Source organism: Puntigrus tetrazona, chromosome 4 (assembly GCF_018831695.1).
Source record: "Puntigrus tetrazona isolate hp1 chromosome 4, ASM1883169v1, whole genome shotgun sequence".
Classification (NCBI taxonomy): Eukaryota; Metazoa; Chordata; class Actinopteri; order Cypriniformes; family Cyprinidae; genus Puntigrus; species Puntigrus tetrazona.
In genome coordinates this window covers 18,823,182-18,843,884 of record NC_056702.1, presented here as the reverse complement: position 1 = coordinate 18,843,884, position 20,703 = coordinate 18,823,182, and the positions used below count along the sequence as shown (strand labels likewise).

Below are 20,703 nucleotides of genomic sequence, written 5' to 3'. Positions count from 1 at the left end.
CTTGTACTTGTACATGTGTAATGACAATAAAGTTGAATCTAATCTAATCTAATCTATAAAGTCTCTTTGTGACATTTAATGCTGCAGCTGAAATTCTTTCATTGAAATACCATGTCTGAATAAATGTGTGTAATTAATCTGTTTATATGAAGATTTGTGTATGTGTGTTATTGTTTTTAATAGTAGATGTACCAAAATGTGACCTGTAATGCACATACATCTGATGCTTTCGACACTCAAAGACTGGTTACTAAATGGCAACATTTGTATTGTTTACATGATTTCTGAGAGCAAAGCACCGGCATTCCTTTTTTCTGTCAGCACTCTTGACAACAATTTGATTGTGCTGATGACAAAAATGTGGTCAAGATAGATTGTAAGCATACTGTGCATCTGGGTGATGAAGCAAAAGATATTTTAAATGCTTCTAATGCAGATGAAAAACTCAAATATGTGGCAGTGGAAAACTCTTTCAAATGACAGTTTGAGAGACAAGTCTCCTTTCCGGGCAGGCCAGGCAGATAAGGCTTAAACTTCATTAGGTGTTAATCCACAAACTTGTTGAATCAGCTGAAAGTCCACCTCTTTAACCACTCTTTCCTTGTAAAACAGCATCTGAGAGTCTTTCAAAAAGATCTTGACCTCCCTCAGAACAGCATCATTTAGGATTTTCCCACCCAGTAGATCTCAGTGACTGCAGAGGATGCTGGAGCAGAAGCGTACCCTGAACCTCTATGAAGCAGAACATGGCAAGTTTACCACATATCACTTCAAATTTGTTTGATTTAACTTGACTTCTGAGATGATCTCCTGCGTCATGCCAGGCTTTGCTGTGCTGAAAATGGTCATTCAGGCAGATCAGGGGATCTAAACGCTCAGCGACACAATTTTGTAAAGCTTGGTGAAAATATTTGCAAAGATGAAAGAGACCAAACGTTTGATGTTGGCAACACTGCTTGATCCTCGGTGCGTAAGTCATGTCTTTGCAGTGGAAACATTTAGCACAGCAAAAAAGGATCGGAATCGGAAAGGACAAATGTGGAAAAAGAGAAACATGATCTTCTTGAGAAAATGTATGCAAACATTTTGAGGGCTCATGGGACTCCTGTTGAAGAAAGTGATGAGCATCACAGAGCAGTTGGACCAGTACAGTTGGAATGGTGGAAACAATGCGGCCTGTGCCGCAATATGTTAAAAATTCCTCTCCACCTTTCTTCTTGTTCCCAGTGAGAGAGTATTCAGCGAGATGGGGATTATCTACGATAAGAACAGGAGCAGGTTCACTGGAGAAAATGCAGAGAGACTGCGTTTCTACAACCTGCAGATTTTAAACTGGAGTATTAAGAACTTAAGTGATAGATGGGTGAGGGACTGAAACAGAAGCTATAACTAAAGATTATTTGCTTTTTGTTCTCTCGGTAATGGCTATTTTTTACTGTTGTTGCATAGTTAGTCAGAACAAAATAGACTTAAGCCTCTGGTCATTTGTAATAATTGTGGAAGTTGTCTGTGATTTTAATCCAGAGTGAACCGGCCACGTCTGTAATTTGTAATGTGAAAATTCCCCTGCAAATGACACTGAGGTCCTCTGACAATATTAGTCCAGTGGGAATCGACATCTCTGTAATTTGGGCAGGATTTGGCTGGGTGTATATGTTATCTTGTTTACAGTGTGCCTTTTTATCCATCCTTCACGAAAAATGGAGGCTACATTAGTTTTGATTGTAATTGTATATATATTTTTCCACTTCAGACCAAAAATTAAGAAATGCTCCAGGGTGCTTCTTTATAACACTACATTTTATTTCATTATATTTAATGTTTTTGTATTTTTGTGTATTTATTATTTAGTATTTAGTTTTTTTGTTTTTTTTTTTTGGAAAAAGTGAACTAATCGGAGAAGCTCATTTTAATAATTTTTTAATTTACACAATTTTATGTATCAGTTCATTGCTTATTTTCCTGGATGTAAGATTTTATGAGATGAAGGACAAAAACAAAAAAAAAAAGGAAAATCTGAAAAATATTGGCCAAAAAAACCGGAAAACTTAACATCAGACTGAAATCAACAGAATCAAGTCCAAAAAACAAGCCCCCAGTCACTCCACTAGGCAGGGAGCGTCTGACATAAGGGAATCCTCCCAAAAAGTCTCTACAACAGTCCTGCTGCTTGATCCCAGCTTAAGATCCAAAAGGGGCAGGTGAGGAGGAGCTGCCAAACACAGCACCGGAGGAACCAGTACTGGAACAGAGATGTGGAGAAAACAGAGCAGGCACAGAGTAAAACAAAAAAATACCAACTATGCTTGGAGCCTACATGGACAGGACAGGACAGGACAGGACAGGACAGGACAGGACAGGACAGGACAGGACAGGACAGGACAGGACAGGACAGGACAGGACAGGACACAAATGCAGCATCCTCACACTACAACGGTCAAACACAAGACTGCAAACGAAGGGAACTTAAGTAGAGGGGCAATTAAGGAGCTAATGAGCCACAGGTGAGAAGGTAGCTAAAGTGGTTAATCAGATGACAATGGGGCAGGGAAACACGAGCACATGGCAAACAGTTAGACAAACAAAAAAAAACAAAAACAAACTGATCAGACTGAAGTCATGACATTAAATGCACTTCACTTGACTTTTTGAATTTATGATTTAATTTGAATGTAATATATCAAAACATATAATCTTCAGGCCAAAGTAGTTACTCTTTTCTATGGCAAGATGAGGATGATAAAAGTATTGACGTTTGACGCAAAAGTGGAGAAAATGCAAGTTTAAATGGCTTTCCTCTCCTTCCATCTAATTAGTAGACACAAAATACAAATTCATATTAGTTTGTTTTGTTAAATATGATTTTAAAGGATTCATTGCCGCTTTTGAGGTATATAGATTGAATTGTAGACTGAATATTTCTTTGGCAATGCATGTTATAGCATTCTTATAATCTTATAGTAAACATTTGTTGTAATATTGTGTTAAACAGTAATAGTTATAATGTGTATTCATGCATATTTTAGCCTACTGTATCATTTAATAAATATGGGGAATATCTGGCTTGCTGTGTGCATCCTACAGCTTCCATTTTTTAAGAACATGTCTGTTGAACATCCTTGCTTCGTTTCACATCCTTTTTTTATTTTGGACCTCCTGTGGATTTCTTTCACAGTGTCATTTTTGGCAATCAGAAGTGAAACCGCAAAAGGGTTTTAAGAACCTTACAATGAAAAGACAAACTCTGTCATTATCGCTATGTTGAATAAACTCCATCAAAGTCACAGCTTTGTGATTTTGTCCGCGTTTTCTCAGAATTGTTTAAAGGTAAGTGTTCAAGACTCATTGTAAAAGAGTAGGTACTCTAACTTTATTTCTACAAGTTAATCTGACTTAATTTATTCAGCTTTTTGAGATTACCCATTTCGATTGATATCCTTTCTGTTCGTACAGTTACGCATTTCAAATATTTTCTTCTAAATATGGTGATTTTTTTTAAGTTTAAACTGGCTGATTATGTAAATAAACTTTCTACCACACTAAAAAATAAGTATACTGCACTACTTGGAAATAAATATTAAATGACGTGTTTTCTATCACTGCATTTACACTGGTGTTCTCATTCTTAGGGAAACCAAAGCTAAGAGAAACTGGACAATTTACTCTGTGATTATAAAATGGTAAATTTCAAAATGTCTACACATGGTTTGCACTTCAGGAAATACCATAGTTTGACCTCATGGCTGCTTTACTGCTGTACTTTCATAAGTCTTGCAAACGGATACTCCGTAAAGAACTGCACCGTCAGAGGGTCTTTGATATATGCCCAAAACATAAATGTGTTTTGTAATAAGAGGTCCCTGCGTTTCGTACCTGGGAACATACCGGACAAAACTACACACTTGGACATTTCTAACAACATCATACAGAAGATAATCAAGGAGAAATTCTCTCGGCTGTATAATCTTAAATGTCTTAATGCGCAACACAACAAGATCAAGGAAGTGGAGGACGGAGCGTTCAGTGGTTCGGTGGCTTTGCAGGAGTTAAATCTGGCCAACAACAAACTGAGAGATATCTCGGAAGGAACGTTTCAGAATCTGAGAAATCTCACCGTATTACATCTAAATGAAAACTTTATCACAAATGTCAGCGTCTCTGCATTTTCGCCCCTCATCAGTTTAAGAAAAGTTAATCTGTCCAGAAACAATCTGAAGAAAATAAGCAGGATTCAGCAACTCTTTTTATTACCACAGTTACAGGAAGTGCACATTGGGAGTAATGGCTTCACCTCTTTTCAGACCATAGACGTGTCCAACATATCTTTGAGACTTAAAGTCCTGGATTTATCTCAAAATCCTTTGAAAGAGTTCACAATCACTGCAGATATTTTCCCTCACCTTGATAATTTGGACCTGGCTTTTATTACTGACAACATGACATGGAACGTACAAGACAAAAGGTATCTACAAACTGTGCAACATCTAAATCTAAGTGGAATACAGTTGCCTCCAGAGAAGATCGCAGATCTTCTACAATTCTTTAACTCCTCTTTGGTTAGCCTAAAGCTACATTTTCTGGGGGATGTAAAAGTGAGAGCTTTGATAAAGAACATCTGTCTGATTTCTCCTTTAAAATTTCTAGGCTTGCAGTGGAACAACATTACATCCATATCAAAAGAAGAAATGCAGTTATGCACACAGTTATCTGAGCTTGATCTCTCTAATAACAGACTATACGGTATCCCTGCTGTTGTCAGCAGACTACCAGGTCTTCATTTTTTAGACCTCACCTTCAATAAAATAAAAAACATAAGTACAGTTGATTTTGCCTCCTTAACCCAATTACAGACCCTTCAGATTTACAGTAATGATATATCTTTTGTTGACAAATTAGCTTTTAAAGATCTGAAAAACTTAACAACTCTTATGATTGGATCTAACAAACTGTCTTCCAATGGATATTTAAAAAATCTTCAAAACCTTAAGAGTTTGGATCTAGCAAATAATAAGCTTGACTCTGTCCATAAGGGAGATTTTAACTCCTTAAAATCACTGAAGAATTTATCTCTACCAGACAATCAAATATCATTTATTGAAGCGGGGTCCTTTAGTGAACTGACAAATTTAATTTTCTTGAATTTGCAATCAAACAAGCTCTCTCAGAGTTCAATAAATGCTTTTGTGTTCTCTGGACTCCCAAACCTGAAAACACTTCTGCTGAACAATAACTATATTTCATATGACAGTCAAGATGTTCTTGCACAACCACCCTTTAAACAACTAAGAAAGCTAAAGACCCTGAACATTTTTAGCCAAGGCCATAAAGGAATGCTTAATTTACCATCAAATCTTTTTCAGGGTCTGTGGAATTTGAAAGAACTTCAAGCAGAGAATCTTATTATAAAGTCTTTACATCCAAACACATTTACTTTCACTCCTTATCTGTGGGTACTGGATCTCAGCAGAAATGAATTCATTTCACTCACAACAAATGTATTTTTGCCATTCCTTGTCCTCAAGACACTCCACTTGTCCAAAGTTGGCTTGCAATCTTTGGACTTTCTCATTAACGCAAATCTCAGTAAGCTTCATCTGCTGCATGTAAGCAAGAATGCATTATCTGTCATTAACGAGACTTTGATCCAGTCTCTACCGACTCTGATATACCTTGATCTGCAAGAAAATTATCTCTCATGTGACTGTACCAATGCCTGGTTCGTCAACTGGACCATAAGCAGCAATTATACAGAAGTTGATAGTGCTTTTGAACTCACGTGCAATTACCCAGACAAACTCAAAGGACATAAACTCATGGACCTTGATGTAGGTTCATGTAATGTAGATTTTGGATTATTCTGTTTTATTTCTACATCCACACTTGTCTCTCTGACCCTTCTTGGCTCTTTTCTTTTTCACTTCCTCAAATGGCAGGTTATTTATGCTTACTACCTCGTCCTTGCTTTTCTCCATGACAACAAACAGCAGAGAAAGCCCAATGGTTTGCAGTACGATGCTTTTATTTCCTATAATGTTCATGATGAACTGTGGGTAATGAGGGAACTGTTACCTCAGCTGGAAGGCAAGCAAGGCTGGAAGTTGTGTTTGCATCACAGGGACTTTGAACCAGGCAAACCTATCATGGATAATATTGTTGATGGCATTTACAGCAGTCGGAAAACCATCTGTGTGATTAGCCGTCACTACCTGGAAAGTGAGTGGTGTTCCAGAGAGATCCAAGTTGCTAGTTTTCGTCTCTTTGATGAAAAAAAAGATGTTCTCATCCTGGTATTCCTGGAGAATATTCCAAGTCATCAGCTGTCTCCGTACTACAGAATGAAGAAACTAATCCAGAAGAAGACATACGTCAGTTGGCCTAAACCAGGAGAGGACACCAGGGTATTCTGGCAGAAATTGAGAGTAGCTCTTGAAACCAAAGGCACATCAGATATGGACCATCTCATTGGTCAGGATTTTGGGGTCATCTAACTGTATCTAAATCAAGAAAATATTCTGCAACTTTGTTGTTTAACTGCTTTATTTTTATGTATACTCTTTTTTCCTTATTTCCTAGAGCAGTGGTTGTCAACTCCTGTCCTCAGGGCCCACCGCTCTACACATTTTGTATGCCTCCTTTATTTAACGTACCTGATTCATATAGTAAGGTCGTTAGGAGAGATATTCATGAACTGAAATGAGAATGTCAAGTAAGAGAGGCAGATAAAACATGCAAAGTGGTGGGCCTCGAGGACTAGAGTATGATGGTTTTGCAATTGGCAAGGTTTAATGGTGGAAAAGCAGCTATTGGGTGTAATTTTTTTCTCTTTTACACAAATACTTGTTTCTGAATTTAAATTACTTTTAATTACCAGTATATTTTTTTGTGTTGTTGTTTGGTGAATATTCACTTGTTTTGACACATAATCTGGGTCTCCTTAAATGTACTGTAGGGTAGGTGATTTCAGAAGGGCTAGCTTTGAAAGCACGATTGCCCTCCCTGTATAATCATTTTGCAAAGACACACCTCCTCCAAAACACATAAATACGTAAAAATTAATTTAGACCACTTAACTTTTTTATTACAAGGTGAAGAGATTTTCAAGCAGCATGACAAAAAAATGCTTTGAACCATATCACCTTCCCTACTTTTAAGTCACATCGTAACAAATGTTGGTTAATACTGTATATATGGTAGATATTTTAGACAAAGAAAAAGTTTGTTTGAATTGCCCAAAATAAAAACACTTTGCATTAACATGCCTTACGTTAATGAAGGCTGCAGTTTACATTTGAGTTTGAGGCCGATTACTGAATATGTAAACACCTCATCAGTTCTTAGATGCATGTCTTTGTTGTTGATGAATGCAAATATCAAATGAGGATATTTAAGATATAGAGGAAGAGGTCAGTGGAAATGTGTGTATCCATCATCGTCCCCGTAATAGTGTGAACATGGCCAACTAGCAGAGGTAAGGTTTAATTACTCAAACATGTTCTGAGGGCAGAAATTGATTTTCATGGGGATGCAATAGATTTTTGAACATTTACATGGGTCAGTTCAAGGGAATTTTAAGCATGTCTATTAAAATATGCATGGCCTGCTAAGGCATATGTGCAGTTTCACAATGTCATCACACTACATTTTAGACCAGATTTAGCAGTAAAAAGCGAATAATAACAATTTGACAACCCGCTGTGATTTAAAGTATTTTAATACTGACATTGACATTCTCAACAACACTGATGCGGAAAATAGAAGAAACGTTGTGTGACAATAATATAAATAGGAATACTTTTTAATCCACAAACCAAAAGCATTTACAATGGATTTACTGTAGTAACAGTAATTGTGGTATTGTGGCAGAAATAAATAGGATATTTATACATAATCATTATTCATGTAGACGCAAAGGCCAATTTAATGAAATGTAAGGGAGTTATGAAATGACAGATATTATTGATATAAGTCATTGGTATAAGTCTATGTTATAATTAATATGCTACATTAAAAAAGGTAGGACAATTTAGAGAATTTTTTACATCCTCAACAAGTAGTACTGCTACTGTCAACTCAAACTACTATATATATATATATATATATATACTATATATATATATATATATATATATATACAGAAGAATCCAGCTCCCCAATGTGTCCACTTTGACGAATCCGGACCCCTTTAGGAAAAGTTTGGACACCCCTGGTTTAGTCTGTTATTTTACTACGATCTGAATCCAGAACATCAGTGCTTTTCTCCCACCAATCCCATAAAATCCCTTACTAAATTACCAAGTTTATGTGGTAATTTAATTGCTTTCCAAATTGCTTTCCACGTATATCTGAGAAGAAATCGATTAAAAATGAACAGTTTTAGTCCTTTTTGACCACTGTTTAACACCATTTACTAACTGTTGTACTTTGCATGTGTCAAAATCATAATATCAAAAGGTAAAAATCAACTAATGTACACTGTTTGGCCTTAATAACTACAGTAATTGAGGACAGATTAGAAAAGACATGAGGTCCATAGGCTGGCATTATGCAAACAAGTAATTGGTAACAGGAAGTGAGACTGGGATATCTGACACTCATTTCAGCCCAGCAGTTCAGAATCAGTTCTTATTTTTAGATTTAGATTTTTAGTTTATTTTATTTCTTATTCTTACAATCAGCTATATAGCAATTGATGAAAGGTAATATTTGGGGGGGAAATCTATAAATTGTCAATTGTCAACAACATTCTCATCTAAATCTAAAGGAACTTAAAAAGGAAGTCCAGAGATTCTGTTTCTTTAAGTATGGACTAGTTATGGCTTCTTCCTCTCTTTGCAGGATAACATTCTTGAGAAAGCAGAAGCACATGAAACAGTGAAACATGAAAAACATTATGGTTACAGAGCATTATTTTTATTATTAATAAGACTTCTTAGACTACTATATTTTTAGGTGCATACAGTTCCTAATCAACAGTAATATAAATACTGAGTACTCCTGCCCAGAGAGCAGCACATAGTACAGTAAAAATAACAAAATTATGAAAATTGACTTCCCTTTCAGTTGGTCACTCGCTGACCCCATTAGAGTCTCGAGTCGAGAGACCAATCTACTTCGAGTATTAAAACGAGCCAATGCATCTGATCACAGCGTTAGTGTAAATAGGCAGCTGATGGAGTGAATATTCAGCTTTTTGCTTCGGAGCCAAGCAATCACATTGTTTACCATCACTTCAGCGAGAGCGTTGTCCACAAGACATGCTTACACTTTGAAGTAGAACCTGTTCGTCGAGTGGTGTTCTTCTCAAGAAGAGGACCCCCAAAGATGCCTGATCAGAGTCGTGCTGTCTTTTCTGCAGGAAGGGCTGGAGCGAAACCCTTAAAAAACCACAACCTTAAATGGGAGGTCAGTTGGTAACCATGACTTGATCATCAGGTTGCTTAGAGTGTCAGAAGGTTGAATCATCCACGGCCTACTACTCTGCTCCTGCTCACACTTCCCAGGTAACACTGAGGCTGCGGCCCAGATATGTGTCCAAGGTTTCTACCACGCCTTTTGGAGATCAGGTGGTCAATCTCCAAGAGCTGCTCCCAGAGGAGGAGGCAGACCTGGCCCTAGCTTTGCTTTGTCCCGTCTGAGCACTGAGATGTTGACCGGACACAAAGCTTCAGAACCTCAGATTAGCTGTCTGTCATAGAGGCTGGCAGAAGGCCTACAAATGTTTCCAGTTTACAGCAAGGAATTGGTCTCACTGTCCCAATGCTTTTGGAGGATATATATATATATATATATATATATATATATATATATATATATATATATATCAGGGACGGATTAACGCAAAGGCCTGTTGGTCACATGCTAAGGGCACTAGACCAGAGGGGTACCCAGTCAAAATACCACTACTCCAGGAATGCAATTTCAGCCATGCCCCCTCAGGACCAAGGCATTAACTGCAATTCATTCGAGTTTTAAAGCCATTCACGAAACTACCGCCAGGTGTCGCAAAGGTTTGCAAATTAACTATAATTTAGTTTTGTAAACAGAGATCAAATAACAAAATAAAACAGCAACAATATTATAACATAATAACATCCTTAAAAATCCTTAGAAAAGGATTTGAAAATTTTTTGAAAGTTAATTTCACGTGGTATAGTCATCATGGGGTAACTGCATTCTAATGCATAAATTTTTTTTATTGTTATTGTTATTAAGAAAACCATTAAAACACATTTTCTTATGTGAAGGGGCCTCTCAATTGTCAGGCTAATTAAAAGTGTTGGAATATCAAATCCTGACCAATTTGCACCATAGAAAAAATGTAACTATTAAGTTGTGAAAAATGAAAAATAATAGGCTAAAGCATGTCATAAAAAACAATAAATCTTACAAAATAGTAGGATCTTACCTTGGAACCATTTAAATGATTCGGTTCCAAGAATTGACTTACTGCCACCTACTGTTGGATTTAATTTCACATTCTTTGGCGCTTGAGTTTGAAATTTGCTATTTCTTCGGGTTTTTACACGTGAGCTTTGTGTTCGTGCGCTTGTGCTCTTTTGTCCCACTTTTGACGCCATAGACATCTCTCCTTTTATTTGTCACACTGCCTGTTCTGACATGTGTTCGTTCTCAAATCTAGAAAAAATTGGCCAGTTGTCTCTTGAGAGCAAAGTTGTACAAAAACTGGATTTTACTAAGCTTATAAAGCCTTCTTGGCCAAACAAAAAATCCCACAAAGGAAAAGCTTCTTCTAAATTTTTATTTATTCGTACATGAGCATCAATCATAATGTTTTGAAGTGAAAAGTGAAGGTGGTGGTGGTGTGTGGTTGGGGGATGGGGCCTACTGTACATCTTTAGCCTTTTCTGTAAAAAATAGTTAAGTAGAGGAAGGCTACACTGTTTTAAAAGTAGGGTTTTTATTGAAAAATGTAGTTAAGCTAGTAGTGTCACTATTTGTACCTAGCTACTCCCCAACATTTACAATAGTTAGTATTTATACAATACAAGGTAAACACAACACAGGCAAAAACACTAAAAAGAAAAGTAAATATAGTATTTACAGTAGTGTAGACCAACAAAAAAGTGAAAAAATGATATAGAAACATTGATTGATTGATTGATTGAAAGGATTAAATAACTGAAATAATACTTTAATTATGAAACTACAATTTCCGATATGTGGCAGCAAATCACTAATTTTCAGTCAATATATTTGAACAGCTGATTCATTTAGGAATGAAGCAAGTGTCTTTATGAATTTGTAGTTGAATCACTAGCTGTTTAAAAATGCATGTTTTAATTGAGACTTTTATTGACTAAATAGATCAAAATCAGGCAATACTGTTATAGTTGTACAATGTAAAACACTTAATATTTACATCTTGTTTAATGAATTCTTCCATTTCTGAATCAATATTATATTAGCAGACTTTCCTAATAAACTTTAGAAGTTCCATTTAAATCAATTAAAGCTCTCTACGCTGCATAATGGATCTATTATTTAGATAGTGTGCGTAAAGAACAGATTAGTGATTTATGAATTGCATAACTCGCATAGCTGATTGGCTCAGTCACACTGATCGCATTTTTTCGTTATAATAAGTAGTAGGCCTAGGTTGCTTTTCAGTTGTAAATAGGGACTATCAATAATTGTATATAAATATTTCTAAAATTAAACTTTGTAATGGAGACTTGAAGAATGTTCAAAATGGCCCATTTGAAATGGAGAAGGTCCAAATACAATCAGCGTTGTTTTAGACGTGGGTTTGTTGTCTCAAACAGAAATCTGACACAGAGACACGGAGCTGAGGAAATAAAGACCAAATCCAGCATAGAGGTTTTTAGTGAACGTGGAGGTGAATGTGTGTAAGTGTGTTAGCTTGTGTGTGTCAGAGACATTGTAGAAGGACAGGGTGCCACCTGGCACATCCAGATACACTCCTACTCTATTAGAAGAGCCCGAAGGGACACGTATGTCGGTTTTCTTATTATTGTGACGGGCGATAAACCTGTTATTAGAGCAGTAAAGACTCCAGGAGTTTTTATTGCATCCAAACACACAGTCATTACTCTCTCCTTTCCTGTTGATTCCTTTATATGCCACTGATATATCAGCATCTCCACACCATTCAGCCTCCCAGTAACAGCGTCCAGAGAGACTCTCTCTACACAGAACCTGGGGGTGATGATCAAATCTTTCTTGATGATGAGGATACGGCTGCTCATCTCTCATGTACGTCAACACCTTGTTCTCCTCAGACAGAGCAAGATAAGTGTGAGCTGTATTTGGTTCCATTGTGAGATCAAGGGCATCTGGAGACAGGGAGAGAGAACATTCATTAACGCAAGTGAAACATTTGAACAGGTTGTTGACACTTTTGGGCTTTAAGAAAAATTTACTTTGTGTATAATAATAACTGAGATGGTTGTGAGTATAGTGATCAATAGTCAGAGTATAAGTTTTGGATAACCCTATAACTGTGGCTTTTTTGCTTGCGTAAAATTTTTTTGTAATCATTTAAACACATAAACAACTTAAAACTGTCCTGCTAAGTGATAGCTTTGCAAAATTTCCACTGCTTCTGGAAATGTATCATTACGCCAAAGCACGATACATACTGCCATTCCACCTAGCTTATGTGTGTGAAGACCTACATTTTCGAGGTCCAGGTGTAATCCTGATCTCTCCTCTATGATTCATGCTAAAAACACATGAAAAACAAATTCACATTCTGTTCACATCATGCAATATTTATGTATTTGCAAACAAATTAATCGCATACATTACACAAAAAGCAGTTTTCTAGGTTTTTTTAAGTGGTGTTACGTGTTCTCCAGATTTCTCTTCTCAGTGAGACGGCCTTCTCGTTTTAAACAAATAACTTATTTAATTAAGCATCAGAAATGGGTTGTCCGAGTCGCCAGGTGACATCACCTGAACACAGCATTAACACTGCCTCCAACGCAATGACAAATAGTCATCTTCTCAATCTAGGCCCCACCCAATGGCATTCAGTAGATTAACCGTTGATCATTTGAATATGCATCACATCAAATGCAAATAGAAATTACAATCACTGCTACTATCTTGTCTACACTGGATATAGTATACAGATGCCCATTCGATTTCTGACACAGTCCACATGCTCACGTCTGTAGATTTTATAATACTTAGAAGACTTTTAGAAGGTTTTTACCTACAGAGAAATAGTACTTCAGAAGTACTTCACAACTTTAAAAAAGTCACAACGTTCACTGAAGGGTTTAGACCAGAGGTGTCCAAACTTGATCTAGGAGGGCTGGTGACCTGCAGAGTTTAGCTCTGCTTTTAGTGTTTAATTAGGGTTGGAGCTACACTCTGCAGGACACCAGCCTTCCAGGACCAAGTCTGGACACCCTTGGCTTAGACCATTTCAGCACTAAAGAGTAAAGGCTCTGATATACTTCAACCAAAATTGGAGAACAAATTGAAATTTTGAACAAAGTGAAAGGTGAAAACAAAGCCCTTTTTACTCATAAAGCCCTTTGAGCTACTATACATAAAACAATAAACCTTTGTCTTTATCAAAGTTATACGCATAGTTTCATCTTTGTCTTTAGCACCTCAGATTTCAACCATCCTAAGACACATGCTGAAGAATTAACAAATCTGGAAAGTATAAGTACATACTTAAGCATCTCCAATGTGCTTTTAGGATTGTTCATTGTCTCAGAGAGCATCTTGACTCCTGTTTCTCCTGGGTGATTGAAGCTCAGATCCAACTCTCTCAGATGTGATGGGTTTAAACTCAGAGCTGAAGCCAGATAACAACAGCTCTCCGATGTCAACATACAGCCAGACAATCTACAAACAAACACAGAAAACAGTCAGACAATCTACAGACAATAATACAAAAATATATAAACAAGTAAACAGACCGATAATTTACAAACACATCAAACAGCAAATTATCAACAAACAGTCGATAATCAGCAGGCACAAATCTAATCAGATAATCTACAGCAGGGGTAACTACCCCAGAATTTAGCATAAATAAGCACATTAATATAACATCCAGATGTGTTTCAAGGACTGTTTGGCTACCCCTGACCAATCCCAATATAACATATCTGTCTGGAATTAGCAAGTAATTCTGAAAATCTTAATTAGCTTGTGAGGTTATGTTTGTTTAGAATTGGTCCAAATCTTAACAAGAACAATGGCACTCCAGGAATGTAGTTAGGGAACCCTGGTCGGAGAAAATGCAGGTATGTGTCATATGACAGTAATCATATCGCCTTAGAAACAGTAAGGTCATACTTTGTAAAACTGTGATCTGAAAAAAAAAATATGCAGGGGGCAAAGCTAAAATATTTAAGGGTTAAATACCTAAGTATCTCCAGTTTACAGTTGGGACTTTTCAGTCCAGTAGAGAGCAGCTTCACTCCTGAGTCCTGTAGGTCATTGTTACTCAGGTCTAGTTCTCTCAGACAGGAGTTTGGTGATTGTAGAATTGATGCTAGAGTTTCACCACACTGATCAGTAAGGTTACAGCTTGCACATCTGAAAAAAAAATTAAAGATTTCTGATTCAAAGTTTCGCATAGTTTCACAGACAGGACTCAGACTAAGTCAGGATTATTAGCCATAGCTTTCATAACTTTCATGCTCAATAACATTGCTTACGATATTTGTAAAAATATATTCCAATGTTTGCACTTACAGAGCTTTTCTGCAGTTTTTAATAGCAGGTAGCAGCCTCTGTTGACCATCTCTTGATTTTATGTTATACTTTCCAAGATCTAACTCATCCATTACTTCCTCTGACGACAAGATCATGTTTGCCAAAGTTGAACATTGTAAAAGAGAAAGGGTTTTGTTTTTGTTTCCGAAACTCAAGAAACTCTTGATTTCTTCAAACAGAGATTTATCCTTGATTTCAAGCAAGCAGTGTGAGAGATTTATCCATCGTTCAGGACAAGCATTCTTTTTTTGAACTTTCTTGATATGCTGGATCACTTTGTTAATGCTCTCTGAGGTGTTTTCTGTGTGTGTCAGTAGATCCTGTAAGAGTTTCTGATTGGAATCCAATGAGATTCCCATCAGAAACCGCAAAAAAAGATCCAGATGTCCATGTTTACTTGTCAGGGCTTTGTTTATTGCTCCTTTCAGAATTATATCCAGATGAAGTTTCTCAGACTGAGTTTTGGATTTTCCCCTTAGAAACAATTTCAGAACCTTACTGTTATTTTGTAAAAATGAGACAAATGTGAAAAATGCTGCAAAAAATTCTTGAAAGCTCAGATGTATAAAGCAGTAGACTTTTCTCTGATGAATCACAGATTCCTCCTTAAAGATTTCAGTGCAAATCCCAGAATACACTGAGGCATCGGTAATGTCTATTTTGCTCTCTGTCAGGTCCTCCTCATAGAACATGACATTACCCTTCATCAGTTGTTTAAAAGCCAGTTCAGCAAGTTTTATGATTGTTTCTCTGTTGGATTGAATGAGTTTCTCTGGATCACTCTTTTCATACTTCTGATGTCTCATGTTTAGCTGAATCATCAAAAAGTGGATATACATTTCAGTAAGAGTTTGAGGGATTTTTGCACAGAGATCTTTATTTAGAATGTTTTCAAGCACGGTGGCTGAGATCCAACAGAAGACTGGTATGTGGCACATGATGTGGAGGCTTCTTGACCTTTTAATGTGAGAGATGATTCTGTTGGCTTGCTGCTCATCAGTGATTTTCTTCCTGAAATATTCTTCTTTCTGGGGGTCAGTGAATCCCTAAATTTCTGTCATACGGTCAATGTATTTGGTGGAGATCAAACTGGCTGCTGCTGGTCTGGACGTGATCCAGATGAGAGCAGAGGGAAGCAGCTCTCCTTTAATGAGGTTTGACATCAATACATCCACTGATGAAGTCTCGGTCACATCAGAAAATTTTGTACTGTCTGAAAACATCAGTGTAATTCTGCTTTCATCCAGGCCATCAAAGATAAACAAAACTTTGCATTCATCATAAATCTTTAAGTCCAGATCTTGAAGTTCAGGATAAAAGTCAAGAATAAGTTTTTGAAGACTGTACTGGTGATCTTTAATCAAGTTCAGCTCTCGAAATGGAAGCACAAACATGAAATCTACATCTTGATTGGCTTTTCCCTCTGCCCATTCTAGAATGAACTTCTGCACAGAGACAGTTTTACCAATTCCAGCAATGCCTTTAGTAAGAACGGTTTTAATTTTGTCTTTTTCCTTATATACTCGATTAGGTGAGGGTTTAAAGATGTTATTGCACAAGATTGGACTGTCTTGTGCTCTATGTGTTGTCTCCATCTGCAAAACCTCATGTTCTTCATTCACCCCTTCACTCTCTCCCTCTATGATGTAAAGTTGTGTGTAGATTTTATTCAGCAGAGTTTGATTCTTTTGTAGTTTGATTCCCTCAAATAATCTCTCATAATTGTTCTTCATACTTGTTTTGTGTTGGTTTTTGACTCTTTGCAGTTTATCATATACTGGTTGATCAGAATCATGCTTCTTGTCATTACTGGGATTTGGCAGGTTGGCTCCTCCTGTGATTTTATGTGTTTCTAGAACAGGCTGTGTTCTAGATCTCTTTCTACATCGAGGACAGGCAAAGTTTTCTGATGAACCGAACCTTTTCCAATAGCAACAGATGCAGTTTCTGCAAAAACTGTGTCCACAGGTGATAGAGATTAGGTCTTTCAGAACCTGGTCACAAACTCCACATTTTAACTGATGCTGGACAGGAACATTCTTTTTCACACTGAGAGAAGAAGAGAGAGAGAGAAACAAACAGACAAAATATTGCATAAATATTGATAGATTTTAAAGGTGATAATATCAAATATTTCAACATTTGTGAAGGGAGCTACTGACTTAGAAACACAGGTAAACTGAAGAAGCTCATGAAATAACATTTCTCAGAACATATTTCACCCATATCTTCATGCACCTGTTATTTCCTTTGACAAAATTATACATTAATATTAATTTCAGTAAATTTTGTGTACTGTTTTATTATAAGCCATGGGTGGCCCGTAACAACGAGCTAAACGGCAGTAAACCAATGCCCATGCAGAGCAGCTGGTATTTACAGCTACATCGGCAAAGCATCGGCCGGAGAATGTTTCTGATCATAGGCTGACATCGCAGAGACATCTTCCCTATTAGGAGACGATCCCTAAGCGACGCCGTACTTGAATTTTGGAAATCGGGCCGATGCTTGCCCAACGTATGTGTGCCGTTAGGACCATAGCTTTTCCATCTTTGCCTTATTTTCGTTAAATAAACAATGACACATTGTGACATGTCATGTGATGTAGTTCATCCGAGGTTCTATTTTCCAAATTTTATGAACTGACAACTACATAATGTTTTATTGTGTACTGATACAGAAAACCGTGGAATTCAGTAAGGCTTCCTAACTTTTTCAAATGACTATATATACAGTTAGTGCAAGCGGCCTATCATTTGGGGACTTTTCCATCATGTTCTATCTATTTAAAAAAATGATACGAACAGCCTAAAGGCTCCCTGCTGAAGTTGAGTGCGTTATATTTAAAACAACAATTATGTACTTGTCCACAAGACAAAATTCTAGCATAATGGTATGGTTTCTGCAACTAGCATTATGCTCATAATAGACAGTGGCTTCAACATATAATAGGCTCACCTTACACAGAATCAGAATCAAATTAACAGAACAGTGGAATATCAGTCAGAAAATTTTGTCTATGCTGCCTTTAAAAATCAATGAGATGAAGGATCTCAGTAGGTATGATGTGACAAGCATTGGATATTGGCCTTTGTATGCTGCCTTTGGTAGCAGAATATTTCAGAGGCAGTCAGTGTCTTGGTGCCATGAAAGTTGATATTTTGTTACCGTTTTAGTATTTAACAGCATTTAATCAGGCCATAAATCTACATGTACAATGCATGGATGCTTGAGGTGATACCACCTTCCCACAATATGAACTAGTGATGGATTAGAATATAGATTTTTTGTAAAGACCGGAAAGAAAAAACAGTTTAAATCAATACTAGTGGAACCAGTAGTAGTAGTAGTAGTAGTAGTAGTAATAGTTGTTGTATCTCACCTGAGGCCAGAGGTCACTGCTCCATCACTGAAAACAGGAGGCAGATTTATGGATCCGTCACTCTTTATAGACACACAGCTAGACTCTGAGGAGACACTGAAGAAAATACAAACAAATTATGTTCTCCTCATGTCTGAAATTGACTCATTGACTTTTTATAAAAAATTAGTTGTTAAAAATTGTTTGGATGAAACCTGTATTTTACTCACTTACTTTTTAACTAGGTGTCTTAGCTTACAAGTGATTTAGAACCAATCTGAGAGCAACAGGAAAAGACCCTTGCCATATGTTTTGGACTCCGTTTTTTAAAGAATTTTAAAAAGAACTTGAAACATGCCCAAATATTCTGACAGCAGCTGCTGAGAAGGCCTTGATGGCTTCTAGAGATTTTGTAGGCTACTCTGACCAGACATTGATGGTGCCACATGCTGTGTCTGGTTCTGCAGAAAACCTATCAGCAGCTAGGTGGCGACATTTGACCCATCCTGCTCGATGTGTCAAATGTTATGACTAAACGTTGCACAACCTTGAATCCTGCCACTCTCCTTCTGACAGAGGGGGATGGGGAGAAACATCAATGTTGTCTGGCAGCCCAAGTTAATGCCATATGTACTGTATTTAAAAAAATGTATATTATTGTACATTAGCTACCTTTACTGTGTATATATATGTGTGTGTTTTGTATACAAAACAGGTTTAAAACATGTTATACTAAATTATAATTGATGATTGACATTTTCGATCTATTTTAAGGTACTTTTTTGAGATAAATGCTTAAACAACAAATCGATCTTTTATTAAATAACCGTACATATTTTTAATTTTATTGTATTTAATTTATTTCTATGTTTTTGTGATTGCGATGCATGTAATAGGCAGCAAATGATAAATAAGACAATTTTAACTAATAGTGTCTTTGTGTAGAAACATCACCTGAGGTCAGAGTTCGCGGTTTCATCCCTGAAAACAGGAGGCAGATTTACGGATGCATTACTCTTCATGGACACACAGCTGGGATCCGGAGATGCCACGATCTGGTTCTGGCAGTGAACAACATCCTCCTCCTCCTCTCTCACCTCACCATTGCTTTTCTGGGTCTCCACAGACATTTCAGTTCTGCATTTGGAAACACTAAGAGCATAAACGATACACAAAAACAACAATCAGAACTAGCTTTACTCGCCAAGTGTCTATACAGTATCCTATACATACATAAGAACAGATAATAAACGTATATGATTTTGGGTCGCACGTAGTCAGTTTGTTTTGTTTTCCCGCTTATCGCGCCAAAAGGGTAAAAGGAAGCGAGGCGGGAGAGAATTGGCGGGATTGGGCAAAGTCCACGAGCCGTGGCGCAGTGACGCAATGACTTTTGTTGTTTTGAGAATTCGTCTAATTACCTTTTAAAAAAGAGAAACGTATATATCATAATTGTCCTTGAGGTAGAAATCTGCACATATCTGACTGCCACAAGTGACGTTATGCCATGACTTTATTAACGTATTTATTTGTTGTTCTTTTCCCGCCATTAACTCCCAATTGCATTTATACACGTCGTTTTTTGTTATTCGTTTTTACATTAATTCGCAATTTGATGTAAGTGAAATATTAAAACATAAAAAAAAAACTATTAAGCCTGAATGCGTATGCAGCTCCATAAAATCTCAAGTTCAGTCATAATATATACTAAACATGCACATTCTGCTAATGTCGAGAGATGTATATGACAGCATCACTTACGTTATGATAAGGACATTATTAGACTTACCAGCAAATATGATAGAATGTGTAAGTTTTGCTGTGCAGCGATCTGGAACGGCTTCTCGACACTGAAGCTCTTACTTTCAGTTTCGATTTTCTTCTACAGTTTTTTTTTTTTTTTTTTTTTTTTTGCATACCGCACTGTGTATGCAAATCACAACCTATTGTGCTGTCGTGCAGACACGTTTAAGATAATTAATTAAGGATAATTAACTAAAAATACTTAACTATGTCTGCAGTCTATGTATCATCAGAAAATAAAAGTGTTTTTACACCTTGCATGCAAGTCTACCTGATGTTAGGGACTCCCAAAACCAAAATATGAACATTTGATAACCCATAATAGGAGCATTTTAATTATATTTATCAAAAATAATGCAAAACAACAAAAAAGTAGGTTACATATAATCAGACAAGCAAGAAAACGGTAAAATCATACTAAGAGTACCATGCATTTTGTCAACACTTAAAATATTTACTGATAGTGTTCCAACAGCACTGCTTCAGAATACTACTGTGTGGTAACAAATCAGATGTATAATGCTTGCATGAATAATGCTTGTTAGTCATTTTTTGTGTGTATAAAGCCATATAGTAATATATAGACATACATAGAGTAAGATTATTTTATTGACATCTCACACAGAGACACTGAGCAGTTCAAGAAAAAAACCCAAAATAGAGAGCATAGAGAGACTCTGTAAATACTGAGGTGAATGTGTGTAAGTGTGCGAGAGTGTTTATATTAGAGATGCTGTAGAAAGGCAAAGTGCCGGCCGACCCATCCACATAAACTCCTATTCTCTTACAGGAGCCTGAAGGAACACGTACGTGAA

General features: G+C 36.8%; 2 protein-coding genes across 2 annotated transcripts; one reads left to right on the top strand and one right to left on the bottom strand.

The window, feature by feature from the left end:
• The first annotated feature begins 3,168 nt into the window (after positions 1–3,168).
• LOC122342979 (toll-like receptor 13) lies at positions 3,169–7,267 on the top strand. Its single transcript, XM_043237235.1, has 2 exons — positions 3,169–3,327; positions 3,630–7,267. Exon 2 carries the CDS (start codon positions 3,678–3,680, stop codon positions 6,486–6,488), a length of 2,811 nt encoding a protein of 936 aa, XP_043093170.1. The 5' UTR covers positions 3,169–3,327; positions 3,630–3,677; the 3' UTR covers positions 6,489–7,267.
• Positions 7,268–11,291: 4,024 nt separating this feature from the next.
• LOC122342961 (protein NLRC3-like) lies at positions 11,292–19,960 on the bottom strand. The gene is given in 8 exon segments (XM_043237200.1): positions 11,292–12,314; positions 12,657–12,703; positions 13,672–13,845; positions 14,371–14,544; positions 14,704–16,773; positions 18,107–18,202; positions 19,040–19,237; positions 19,875–19,960. Coding segments are annotated over 7 exon segments (3,276 nt in total). The 5' UTR covers positions 19,216–19,237; positions 19,875–19,960; the 3' UTR covers positions 11,292–11,775.
• Positions 19,961–20,703: the final 743 nt, after the last annotated feature.